Here is a 14,377-nt window from a genome sequence, read left to right as displayed (position 1 = left end):
TCTCCTTAAATTCCCACCTTTTTGTAGTTTCTTCAGTTTCAATCTGCAGTTCATAACCAATAGATTGTGGTCAGAATCCACATCTGCCCCTGGAAATGTCTTACAATTTAAAACCTGCTTCCTAAATCTCTGTCTTACCATTATATAATCTATATGATACCTATTAGTATCTCCAGGCTTCTTCCAGGTATACAACCTTCTTTTATGATTCTTGAACCAAGTGTTAGCTATGATTAAGTTATGCTCTGTGCAAAATTCAACAAGGCGGCTTCCTCTTTCATTTCTTCCCGCCCAATCCATATTCACCTACTATGTTTCCTTCTCTCCCTTTTCCTACTGACGAATTCCAGTCACCCATGACTATTAAATTTTCGTCTCCCTTCACTACCTGAATAATTTCTTTTATCTCGTCATACATTTCATCAATTTCTTCATCATCTGCAGAGCTAGTTGGCATATAAACTTGTACTACTGTAGTAGGCATGGGCTTTGTGTCTATCTTGGCCACAATAATGCGTTCACTATGCTGTTTGTAGTAGCTAACACGCACTCCTATTTTTTTATTCATTATTAAACCTACTCCTGCATTACCCCTATTTGATTTTGTATTTATAACCCTGTAATCACCTGACCAAAAGTCTTGTTCCTCCTGCCACCGAACTTCACTAATTCCCACTATATCTAACTTTAACCTATCCATTTCCCTTTTTAAATTTTCTAACCTACCTGCCCGATTAAGGGATCTGACATTCCACGCTCCGATCCGTAGAATGCCAGTTTTCTTTCTCCTGATAACGACGTCCTCTTGAGTAGTCCCCGCCCGGAGATCCAAATGGGGGACTATTTTACCTCCAGAATATTTTACCCAAGAGGACGCCATCATCATTTAATTATACAGTAAAGCTGCATGTCCTCAGGAAAAATTACGGCCGTAGTTTCCCCTTGCTTTCAGCCGTTCGCAGTACCAGCACAGCAAGGCCGTTTTGGTTAATGTTACAAGGCCAGATCAGTCAATCATCCAGACTGTTGCCCCTGCAACTACTGAAAAGGCTGCTGCCCGTCTTCGGGAACGACACGTTTGTCTGGCCTCTCAACAGATACCCCTCCGTTGTGGTTGCACCTACGGTACGGCCATCTGTATCGCTGAGGCACGCAAGCCTCCCCACCAACGGCAAGGTCCATGGTTCATGGGGGAAGTTCTTCATGTTAGGGAAAAGAAAAAAGTCTAGGGGGTAAATCCAGACTATAGGGAGAGTGAGGGATGCACTTCGAGTTGATATTTGCAAGATATTCAGCAACAACATTGGCAATATATTATCACGGTGCAGCATCAAGCCTGTTTCACAGAAATGCGGTCTTTTGCGCCCGATATGGACTGACAATGTTTTCAGGAGATCCCTGTAGAATTGTCCCGTTACTGGTGTGTATGCAGGTACAACGTGCTGATAAACCACTCCACGAATATCAAAGAATGAGATGACTATAACTTTCCCAGCAGAAGTGACCACTTTTGCTTTTTTGGGGGTTGCTGATGAAGGAGATTTCAACACCGAGCTTTGCTATTTGCTCTCAGGATCAAAATGACAGCCAAGTTTCATCAGCAGCGATTACATTCGAAAGAAACTCTAGATCTTCCTCTGACACCAACTTTAACTGCATGCAGATCTACACGCAAATGTCCTTTTGTTCGGGAATCGACAGTCTCGGAACCCATCATGCACAAACACGTATCTTCATAATTTTTCTGTCACCAACGTGTGGGTGACACCCAATGAAGTGATCAGTATTTCAGAAAGTGATCTTAAGGTAATTCGTCAATTCTCTCTCACAATGATAGCAGCAGCGTTGATGTTTCCATAAGAGCAGTAAGTGGAGCACCAGGTCCTCTTTCCTTTGAAATTGATTATCTCTCCTCTTTAAACATTTTAAACCACCTAACGTTAACTGCCAGAGTAAAGTAGTACTGCACAATTCAAAATGGAAAACTAATGTATACACCTATATTTCATATTAGTAATTTCTCTCTTCAACCTTCACATTATCTTTTAGTTGTGCATAGATAATGCTCAATTTTGATTAATTTTCATTTTCATTCAAAACTTGAGTCTAGAAAATTTAGTAATAAGTGATGAAAATAGGGATGTGTGGAGTAGTCCATTGTTTATGTCAATTAAATTTAAAATTAATTGTAAACTGTAACACTAATGTGGAACTAAAATTAATTTCATATTCCAGTCAATGTTCAATAACTAAAATTATGTGAGCGACTGTTAAAGCACAGTATTACTGAAACAATTTACACTACAGGCCATTAAAATTGCTACACCACGAAGATGACGTGCTACAGAGGTGAAATTTAACCGACAGGAAGAAGATGCTGTGATATGCAAACGATTAGCTTTTCCGAGCATTCACAACAAGGCTGGCGCCGGTGGCGACACCTACAACATGCTGACAACAGGAAAGTTCCCAACCGATTTCTCATACACAAAAAGCAGTCGACCGGCGTTGCCTGGTGAAACGTTGTTGTGATGCCTCGTGTAAGGAGGAGAAATGCGTACCATCGCGTTTCCGACTTTGATAAAGGTCGAATTGTAGCCTATCGCGATTGTGGTTTATCATATAGGGACATTGCTGCTCGCGTTGGTCGAGATCCAATCACTGTTAGCAGAATATGGAATCGGTGGGTTCAGGAGGGTAATACGGAACACCGTGCTAGATCCCAAAGGCCTCGTATCACTAGCAGTCGAGATGACAGGCATCTTATCCGCATGGCTGTAATGGATCGTGCAGCCACGTCTCAATCCCTGAGTCAACAGATGGGGCCGTTTGTAAGACGACAACCATCTGCACGAACAGTTCGACGACGTCTGCAGCAGCACGGACTATCAGCTCGGAGACCGTGGCAGCGGTTACCCTGGACACTGCATCACAGACAGGTGCGCCTGAGATAGTGTACTCGACGACGCACCTGCGTGCACAAATGGCAAAACGCCATTTTTTCGGATGAATCCAGGTTCTGTTTACAGCATCAGACGGTCACATGCGTGTTTGGCGACATCGTGGTGAACGCACATTGGAAGCGTGTATTCGTCATCGCCATACTGGCGTATCAACCGGGGTCCCATCGGTTACACGTCTCGGTCACCTCTTGTTCGCATTGAACAGTGGACGTTACATTTCAGATGTGTTACGACCCGTGGTTCTACCCTTCATTTGATCCCTGCAAAACCTACATTTCAGCAGGATAATGCACGACTGCATGTTGCAGGTCCTGTACGGGCCTTTCTGGATACAGAAAATGTTCAACTGCTGCCCTGGCTCGCACATTATCCAACGTGTGGATGGCACCCAATGAAATGATCAGTATTTCAGAAAGTGATCTTAAGGTAATTCGTCAATCTTCTCTCACAATGATAGCAGCAGCGTTGATGTTTCCATATGAGCAGTAAGTGGAGCACCAGGTCCACGTTCCTTTGAAATTGATTGTCTCCCCTCTTTAAACATTTTAAACCAGCTTTGAGCTGTGCTGTAGGGAAGAACAGATCCTCCATAGGCCTCCTGTAACATTGTGTAGGCCTCAGCTGAAGATTTGTTGAGACGAAAGCAGAATTTCAAAGCGGCATATTGTTCCTCGTGTTTTATCTCCATTGCAGCAGTAGGCGCTACTGAAATTGTCTGTCCTCACCTGACTCTCACTGGCAGGAACCAGGAGCCCCGACAATGAAACTACAACAGCGTGTTTGTTGCACATTAAGCTAACAGAATATCATAAGATTAAATTTTAGTGTGAGAAATTATGACCATAAAAAATTATGAGCATTCTTTATTGAACAGCCCTTGTAAACACACACACACACACACACACACACACACACACACACACACACACAGAGAGAGAGAGAGAGAGAGAGAGAGAGAGAGAGAGAGAGAGAGAGAGATACTTTTTAAAATGCTTGGAGCTTGTAATTTTTTTCTTGGTGTCAGTCACAACAGGCACCTTTTTATTTTATTTATAAGAGATACTGAAAGTTTAATATCTTTATCTTTCTTAGTTTCTGAGAAATGTGTATCAGAATATCTAAAACAGAGTTTTGAGAAAAACTGTTTTAAAGTATTACATACCAAAAACTAATGTAACTACCATACACATGTACATTTCAAACATTTCATTCCAGGACTATACTATGGCTTAGCTTCATCCTCTTTATTTTATTTTCCTTTTTTATTTCTTATTCTGGCTATCCTGGCCTCCTTAGCAGCATTTCCTGAAGAAATTTAAGCAAAACGGATACTTTCCATGTCGATACTTTACCGTCCGCTTTCAGTATTGATACCGACCTTTGTTCGAAGAGTCTTTACACTTCAGTCTATTTTGACACGTGAGCTCTGTACCAAATCACTGAATCGGGAACACCAAGCTTTGGTATTTTTTTCTAACAAGAACAGTTTTTGATAGTCTTCCCCAATGACTGAATTCAAATTTTCATTCAGAGTCAATAGTTTTACAATGGACATACTTTTTTGAGAGCCCTTGTTGGCTAAGGTATTTGAAAATGGGTTTGGCAGTAAGTAGGATATTTCCAGAATGAGATTTTCACTCTGCAGCAGAGCGTGCGCTGATATGAAACTTCCTGTCAGATTAAAACTGTGTGCCGGACTGAGACTCGAACTCGGGACTTTGCCTTTCGCAGGCAAGTGCTCTAATGCACACAGTTTTAATCTGCCAGGAAGTTTCAGTAAGTAGGATAGTTTTCTAGAATTGGAAGCTGTACATGGGTTGTTGTATTTGCACCAGCTGTCAGGTCCCCATAGGGTTTCTCACCCACTGGAAGTTTATGAAAGGATATTGCCCAGATAACTCTTCTGATTGCATCTATATTGTTGCAGTTATTCTTAATTTTCATATCATAATATTTCTAGATCCTATCTATTTCAAGCTATTTTAGCCCCCGTTTATCACCTAACTTATTTCCACTACATACCTTTACTGTACATGCAGTATCCACTCCAGTCTATTAATTTTGACTGTAGGCCAGTATGGTGTATCTTATATGACTTTTTGATAAGCCTTATTATCCCCCATCCCCCAAGGTAATCTTTATACAGGACACTTATTGACTGCTTAGACATTCTTGGGAACAGGAAGCATCTAGAAGCTTTTTACTTGAGGCAGACACTCAGGATGACTTTGCATTCAATATCCCCCGCCACGGTCTGTAACAGGAAGTTTCATTGCTTATTTTTATATATTTATTCCCATTAAACCTGAGCTTATACCCAAACTTCTTTATTCTACCCATCCTACTTATAACTGTTCACAAAAACACACTAAATCATTATATTTGTATCACATAAACATAAACAACAAACATGAAGGATTTGAAAAACAATAGTCAGCAACGCAGACGGACTGACAAATATTGAAAAAATAATTCTCTCTTGCAATCAAAATAAGGATATCTGTCAAACACAAATACTTGCTGTACTGTAGTTTGTGCTCGGCAAGACAGCACACAAATGGGCGATATACTTAGTTACCAGGCACCATAGAAAAATTAATAACTCAGAAACTAGTCATTAAATTTGAATGATAAAATGACATTTTGTAGCCAAATAATAGGAGCATTAAGCAAGACACAAAAATATTTTCAATTTTTTTTAAAATCCTGTTAGTGACTGTATCCTCTTAAGTGTGTAGAAGAGGTGAAGGTGTTGCTGTCAGTTATTGTCGAGTGTTCTTTAAACTGGGTGATAATCTTTCTTCCCGCCTGTCAAATATAAAATTTTGGTGATCTTAACAGTTAATCTTGTATATTCCAGGTTGTGAGAATTGTTCTGATTCTTGTGGTGTATGTCTGAACAGCCACTATAGGCTGTGAATGTTTCTGCAGCTAGTTTTTGCTTCTGTATTCTTGAAACAACAAGTTATTTTGGTGAAAATAACAATACACTGAAAAATGTTAGTAACGCTGGAAAAGAATTCATTATTAAATTAAGACATATTGTTCCAACTGCATATTCTACAAATTTCAGGTGTAATCACTGAATACTTATTATTTTGAATGATCAATGAGTATTTACATTTCATCATGTATGCCACACTGCAACCTAACTAAACTGAAATTAACTTTTGTAACTGCAAATTTGTTAAAACTGTAATCATAGATACTAATTTTGATTGTAATAATTCTAGAAATAACTGAGTGAGTGTGTCAATTAGATTGTTTTCGGATTATCATCTGTATGTTCCATATTTGCATTCTCCCTCCCCCTCTGCCCAGAACACTTCACTCAGCTGCCGTCTTACCTGCGCCCCACTATAGTCAATTCCTTTCCTGTTGCACTTCAGACAGAATGACAGATAAAACAAATGTCTATATACCTCCCTATGAGCCCTAATTTCTATTACCTTTGTGAACTTAATCCAGCAGCAGAATCTTTCTACAGTAAGTTTCAAACGCCGGCTCTCTAAATATTTGTACCAGGAATTCCCATAGGAGTTCCCAATACTGGGATACATTAATTTATAGCAATGAGTAACTCATTCAACCTCTAGATGAAATACGAGGGCAGTTCAATAAGTAATGCAACACATTTTTTTTCTCGGCCAATTTTGGTTGAAAAAACCGGAAATTTCTTGTGGAATATTTTCAAACATTCCCGCTTCGTCTCGTATAGTTTCATTGACTTCCGACAGGTGGCAGCGCTGTACGGAGCTGTTAAAATGGCGTCTGTAACGGATGTGCGTTGCAAACAACGGGCAGTGATCGAGTTTCTTTTGGCGGAAAACCAGGGCATCTCAGATATTCGTAGGCGCTTGCAGAATGTCTACGGTGATCTGGCAGTGGTCAAAAGCACGGTGAGTCGTTGGGCAAAGCGTGTGTCATCATCGCCGCAAGGTCAAGCGAGACTGTCTGATCTCCCGCGTGCGGGCCGGCCGTGCACAGCTGTGACTCCTGCAATGGCGGAGCGTGCGAACACACTCGTTCGAGACGATCGACGGATCACCATCAAACAACTCAGTGCTCAACTTGACATCTCTGTTGGTAGTGCTGTCACAATTGTTCACCAGTTGGGATATTCAAAGGTTTGTTCCCGCTGGGTCCCTCGTTGTCTAACCGAACACCATAAAGAGCAAAGGAGAACCGTCTGTGTGGAATTGCTTGCTCGTCATGTGGCTGAGGGTGACAATTTCTTGTCAAAGATTGTTACAGGCGATGAAACATGGGTTCATCACTTCGAACCTGAAACAAAACGGCAATCAATGGAGTGGCGCCACACCCACTCCCCTACCGAGAAAAAGTTTAAAGCCATACCCTCAGCCAGTAAAGTCACGGTTACAGTCTTCTGGGACGCTGAAGGGGTTATTCTGTTCGATGTCCTTCCCCACGGTCAAACGATCAACTCTGAAGTGTATTGTGCTACTCTTCAGAAACTGAAGAAACGACTTCAGCGTGTTCGTAGGCACAAAAATCAGAACGAACTTCTCCTTCTTCATGACAATGCAAGACCTCACACAAGTCTTCGCACCCGAGAGGAGCTCACAAAATTTCAGTGGACTGTTCTTCCTCGTGCACCCTACAGCCCCGATCTCGCACCGTCGGATTTCCATATGTTTGGCCCAATGAAGGACGCAATCCGTGGGAGGCACTACGCAGATGATGAAGAAGTTATCGATGCAGTACGACGTTGGCTCCGACATCGACCAGTTGAATGGTACCGTGCAGGCATACAGGCCCTCATTTCAAGGTGGCGTAAGGCCGTAGCATTGAATGGAGATTACGTTGAAAAATAGTGTTGTGTAGCTAAAAGATTGGGGAATAACCTGGTGTATTTCAATGCTGAATAAAACAACCCCTGTTTCAGAAAAAAAATGTGTTGCATTACTTATTGAACTGCCCTCGTATAAGTATTATGGCTATTTATTGCATGTTACTGCTATCTGATTAAATTTGTGTGTTCTGTGCTCTGTATTGATAATTTATAGGAAGAACAATACACAGTTATAACATCCACTTTTATAAAATACCTGGTACCAAATCGTAACATTACCGGTTGTACTGGTTAGAGTAAGTATCCGAGGCAGTACTGACCCCTGTGTGAGAAGAAGAAATAGTGTACGATAGCGACGACCATGATGAGCCCCTTGAGCGGGTCCTGAGCGTGGCACGGCACCCGCTTCTCCTGCAGAGCACTCAGTGTCAGGAAGCCCGCCACGGCCAGCAGCGACCCGTCCCTCAGGGGCACCAGCCAGCGCCGCCGCGGCTGCAGCCGCAGGCGGAAGCGCACGCTCGGCGGCGCGTAGCCGGCGATGCCGGCGCTGCCGTAGCCGCCCACGCGTACGCCCCCTGCCACCCACGCCACTGGCAGCAGGACTGCTGACGAACCTGTACCGTGTCATCACACAGTTAGCACATCGTAATTTACTGGAACGAGATTCCTTCCATTTACTATTCGGCACACTCTTTGACAGTGGTGATCTAAAGACCACATCAGGAGGGCCTGACAGTTTACAAACACAGTTTACATCTTTCTCTTTAACTATTTGATGTTATATGCATGTAAAAAATACTATTTCATGATTAGCTCAGTATTATAGCACAGATAACATCATTAAAAAAATATTATTTCAAAAATGCAAAATAATGTTTCTATTTTAATTAGATTAGATTAGATTTACTTTCATTCCAATTGATCCGTAGTGAGGAGGTCCTCCAGGATGTGGAACATGTCAGAAAAACAACAATACATGACAAATATTTACAATTAAAACAAATAAGCTAATGTACCATTCCACAGGTCCCAAGTGGAATGATCGTCATTTTTTAATGAACACTAAGAGTAATTTTACAAATACTAATGCACTGAATTTAAAATAAAAAAGTTTTTTATTTATTTATAAGGTAATACAACTACTGTAATACTTATTTACAATGAACACATTACTGCACTGAAATGGTGCAGAAGTTAGATTATACTAACACACACACACACACACACACACACACACACACATTTTCAATGAACACATTACTGCACTGAAATTGTGCAGAAGTTATGTTGTACTTATATACAAATCAGTTGGTTTTACTAAGAAATTCATCAATGGAGTAGAAGGAGTTGGCCACCAATAAATCCTTTAGGCTTCTCTTAAACTGAATTTCATTGGTTGTTAAGATTTTTATGGCTGCTGGCAAGTTATTGAAAATGTGTGTTCCTGAATAATGCACACCTTTTTGTACAAGAGTAAGTGACTTTAAATCCTTGTGAAGATTATTCTTATTTCTAGTATTGATTCCATGAATTGAGCTGTTGGTTTGAAAAAGTGATATATTTTTAATGACAAATTTCATTAAGGAATAAATATATTGGGAAGCAGTAGTTAGTATCCCTAGTTCCCTAAACAGGCTTCTGCAGGATGTTCTTGAGTTCACACCACATATAACTCTCACTGCACGTTTTTGTGCCCGGAAAACTTTAGCTTGGCTTGATGAATTACCCCAAAAAATAATCCCATATGACATTATGGAATGAAAGTAAGCATAGTATGCCATCTTTTTCATTTTTATATCCCCTATGTCTGACAAAATTCGCATTGAAAACAGAGATTTGTTAAGACGCTTCAGCAGTTCTGTGGTGTGGTCCTCCCAGTTGAATTTATTATCAAGCTGTAATCCCAAGAATTTAACACTGTCCACTTCTTCTATATTCTTGTCATCGTATGTTAGACATATACTCTTGGGACACCCCTTACAAGTTCTGAACTGCATGTAGTGTGTTTTTTCAAAGTTTAGTGACAAAGAATTGGCTAGGAACCAGTGATTAATGTCCACAAATATTTTATTGGCTGATCTTTCTAAGACTACATTTGACTTGCTATTTATTGCAATGTTTGTATCATCGGCAAACAAAACAAACTTGGCATCTGGTAATGTTACTGATGAAAGGTCATTGATATACACAAGAAAAAGTAAGGGCCCCAAAATGGAACCTTGTGGGACCCCACATGTAATTAGTTCCCAGTTGGATGAGGCCTGATAGCTTGATACATGTCTCTTTCCTAATAACACCCTTTGTTTCCTGCCAGAGATATAAGATTTGAACCATTTTGCAGCATTTCCTGTTATACTATAATATTCTAGTTTACTTAAAAGGATATTGTGATTTACACAGTCAAATGCCTTTGACAGATCACAAAATATACCAGTTGCCTGCAATTTTTTGTCTAATGAATTAAGCACATTTTCACTGTAAGTGTAGATAGCCTTCTCAATATCAGAACCTTTTAGAAATCCAAACTGTGACTTTGACAGTATGTTATTTGAGATAAGATGGTTATAAAGACGACTGTACATTACTTTTTCGAAAATTTTTGAGAATGCTGGCAACAGTGAAATTGGACGGAAATTTGATGCTATTTCTTTATCTCCCTTCTTAAACAGTGGCTTAACTTCAGCATATTTCAGCCATTCAGGAAATATTCCACTAATAAACGACTGGTTACACAGATAGCTTAATATGTTACTTAGCTCAGAATCACATTCTTTAATTAACTTTGTTGATATTTCATCATACCCACTAGATGTTTTTGATTTTAAAGATTTTATGATGGACATTATTTCTGTTGGGGTAGTGAGGGTCAAATTCATATTAAGGAAGTTACTTGAAATGTCTGGTCTAAGGTAATCCATAGCAGCATCTACCGAACCTGACAACCCCATCTTGTCAGTAACAGTTATAAAATGTTTGTTAAAAAGTTCTGCAACACTATACACATCTGTCACCAATGTATCATTTACTCTTAATGCTATTTGTTCCTCTTCATGCCTGGTTCTACCGGTCTCCTCCTTCACTATATCCCATATTGTCTTTATTTTGTTATCTGATATGACTATCTTTTCCTTGTAATATATTTGCTTTGACATCCGTATTACAGTCTTTAATATTTTGCAGTATTTCTTATAATGTGCTATAGCATCAACATTGGAAATGTTTCGGAGTGACAGATACAGTTTTCTTTTTGTTTTACAAGATACCCCTATTCCTCGAGTAATCCATGGCTTCTTTGTAGACTTTGCTCTAACCTTGGCAAGTTTTGGGGGAAAGCAGTGTTCGAATAAGGTAAGCACTTTATTAGCAAAAATGTTATATTTTTCATTCATGCCATGAACGCTGTAAACATCAGTCCAGTGAATGTCTCTGAGGAGTGTCCTAAAATAATCAATTTTTGGCTTACTGATTACCCTTTTGAGCTCAGATTTAACAGATTTTATATCCTGTTCAGTATTAACATTTAACAGAAGGAACTGCATGTCATGGTCTGAGAGGCCATTGACTATTGGTTTTGTAATATAATTTTGTTCATTGGACTTTTCTATAAAGATATTATCAATGGCTGTTTGTGAGCAAGTGGCTATCCTAGTGGGGAACTTTACTGTGGGAATTAAGTTGAATGATAGTGTTACTAACTCAAACAAGTTCTTATTGGGAGAGTCTTTAAGGAAATCTACATTGAAATCACCAGCAACCACTATTTCTTTGTTTTTGGTTGTTAAATGGGCCAGTACAGCTTCAAGGTGGTTGACAAACAGATTAAAGTTACCTGCAGGTGCTCGATATACACTTAATATTATGAAGGATTTTTTGTGAAATTCTAATTCTGTTGCACATGCTTCCATATGCTGTTCTAGGCAAAATTTATGAATGTCTATGTTCTTAAATTTATGACAGTTCCTGATGAATGTGGCAACTCCTCCTTTCTCCATTTCTGATCTACAAAAGTGAGATGCTAACCTAAACCCTGTAACACTTAAAAGTTCTATACCAGTGGTCACATGATGTTCAGAGAGGCAGATTATGTCAGCTGGATTTGAAGACTCTAATTCATCTATGCAGATAGTTAATTCATTAATTTTATTTCTCAGTCCTCGAATATTTTGATGCAATAAAGATAGCTGACATTTCTCATTGACTGAGTTAAGATTGGGTGGAGTTAAAATATCTGCTGACAGTTGAAAATTCTTAACCACAAGCATAATACAATGCAGTACGAAATCATCCAAATGATAATACAAAACTCATATTCAGAGGTTGTGTAAATGAAGGCAGCTGATACAACTCTGCGACTAGTGTGAAAATTAATGTTGTCTACAATTAATTACTTAAAAAAACTATATTTACAAAAAAATTATATAAAAGGCTGGCTTTTATCAAAGTTTTGAAAAAAAAAAACCAAACACTTGAAACTGTCACAAAAAATCCAACAAAACCACACAAAATACAGCATAGCACCACTGTATCCCAATCTCCAGTTCACCTATACAGCTCAACCCAGACCAAAAGTGCACTTACAGTGTCGGCATTATGGTGTTGCAGTTACTAACTGTATGTGTGCTGAATGATAGGAAGTGAACATGATGAATTGGATAGGACAAGATGGCAGAACACATGAGAAAATAGTTTTCAATAAATATCAGAAGTGGATTAATGTTTTTCAATTAAATAATGGAAGACGGTAGGTGGGTCAATGCTTTGAATTAAATCATGCGAGAAGGTACACGGATCAATTTTTATTAATTAAATCATGGGAGAAGATAGGTGTATCGATGTTTATTTTCAATAGAATCGCATGTTTAATATACTAATAAACATTGATCCACCTACCTCCTCCTCCCACAATTTAATTAAAAAAAGAAAAAAAAATCCACTTAGCCAGAGGTTTCACAGGCACCTAAGAGTACATTTTCTATTTTATGTCATATTCTGTTTTATATGACAACATTCTCCATCATATATTCCATTGTGCCACTGTGTAATTTCGCACACTCCACATCGTGGCGACTGTAGCACACTAAATGTCACAATAACATACCTCACAAATACATTGCCACCACCCTCTACAACATTACACTTCTACTCCAAAACAAACACACCGCAGCTCAATGACATCACACGACACATTGCAGCACAGTGCAACTATGTCACGGGTCGAGGTAGACAGGTGGTATCCTGCAATTAAGTATAGCTGCCCGGCTATCCACACGGTCTAATGCGCTGCTTCCCGAGCAGGAAGATGTGCCGGTCCTCAGCACGAATCCGCCTGGCAGATTAGTGTTGAGGTCAGGTGTGCCGGCCAACCTGTGGATGGTTTTTAGGCAGTTTTCCATCTGCCTCAGCAAATGCGGGCCGGTTCCCATTATTCCGCCTCAGTTACACTGTGTCAGCGATTGCTGCCTTAAATGTTGGGGAAAAACGGCGGAAGCAAATTAGTACGCCCTGTACACTGTAGCACATCATAGGGTCTAGATGGTACGTTCTTGTAGACAGCGTCATTCAGCTTCCGCCCCCCCCCCCCCCCCGGAAAAAAAAAAAAAAAAAAAAAAAAAAAAAAAAAAAAAAAAAAACCCGCTACAGGCGTCAAATCTGGGGAACGGGTAGGCCGAGATACAGTTCCTCTGCATCCAATCTAATGATTTTGAAACAATTTGTGAAGATATGCTGTAGTGCTTCATGCACTATGAGCTAGACAGCCATCATGTTGGTACCACAAGAGATCATCATCTAGCATCCATGGAAAATGGTCTGTTAGAGGGCTGCGCATTCACTGATCCGTCTATGAAAAACGGGCCCGCGAGCTAACGGTTCACTATGCAGCACCATACTTTTACACTCCACAGACGCTGACATTACACACGATAACGCCAACGAGGACTGTTGACAGAACAACAGTACAATATTGGCAGTTTACCTGGCCATGGTTGGTAAATGTGGCTTTATCACTGGACAAGATACATGATACATCTGGAGTATCCTGTCTTAATGAACATGTACAGAAGTTAACATGAGTCTCATAATCATTCCCAAGCAGCTCTTGTAGGAGAGAGATGTGATAGAGATTGAACCTTTGTCAATGGAGAACGTGTAGAATAACTGCAAAATTCGTGCCACTTTCTCGTGCGATTGTGCACGAGCTAACGTGCGGATCAACTGCAACAGCAGTGAGAACATTAATTTCCCCCTGATCTATTGTCGCTTGTTTCCTTCTGTTATGCTGTCTAACATTTTGATGTAGATGGTTGAAGAGAAGGTTGACGTCTATTGGAATATCTTGCTGCATACACCGTAAAAGAACTAACTGCATTCTCCCTACACTCTCCATCCACCATGAGCATGTTGGCTTTTTCTGCCTTGGTAAATCGCATTGTCCGCTCGGGACCTACTGCTTGGACTGTCTCAAACTAAATGATTAGCAAGGTGTAACAAGCACACTGTAAGCAGATGTAACAGCACCGAACCTAGCAACTACGCAGGTTGAATGGCACAAACAAGTGTTGGTGTGGAAACTTTTCAAAATATGATACCTCTTAAATGACTC

At 40.0% G+C, this 14,377-nt stretch overlaps 1 protein-coding gene across 2 annotated transcripts in view; it reads right to left on the bottom strand.

Moving 5' to 3' along the window:
• The window catches only part of LOC126213297 (uncharacterized), an 86,808-nt gene that overhangs the window by 32,993 nt on the left and 39,438 nt on the right, over window positions 1-14,377 (bottom strand). For both annotated transcript variants that reach the window (XM_049940973.1, XM_049940972.1), the window contains one exon: window positions 8,097-8,390. In XM_049940973.1, coding sequence (XP_049796930.1) covers window positions 8,097-8,390 — 294 coding nt within the window. The remainder of the gene's footprint in view (window positions 1-8,096; window positions 8,391-14,377) is intronic.

The sequence above is a fragment of the Schistocerca nitens genome, chromosome 11 (assembly GCF_023898315.1).
Source record: "Schistocerca nitens isolate TAMUIC-IGC-003100 chromosome 11, iqSchNite1.1, whole genome shotgun sequence".
Taxonomy (NCBI): Eukaryota; Metazoa; Arthropoda; class Insecta; order Orthoptera; family Acrididae; genus Schistocerca; species Schistocerca nitens.
This window is presented reverse-complemented; position numbering and strand designations above follow the sequence as displayed.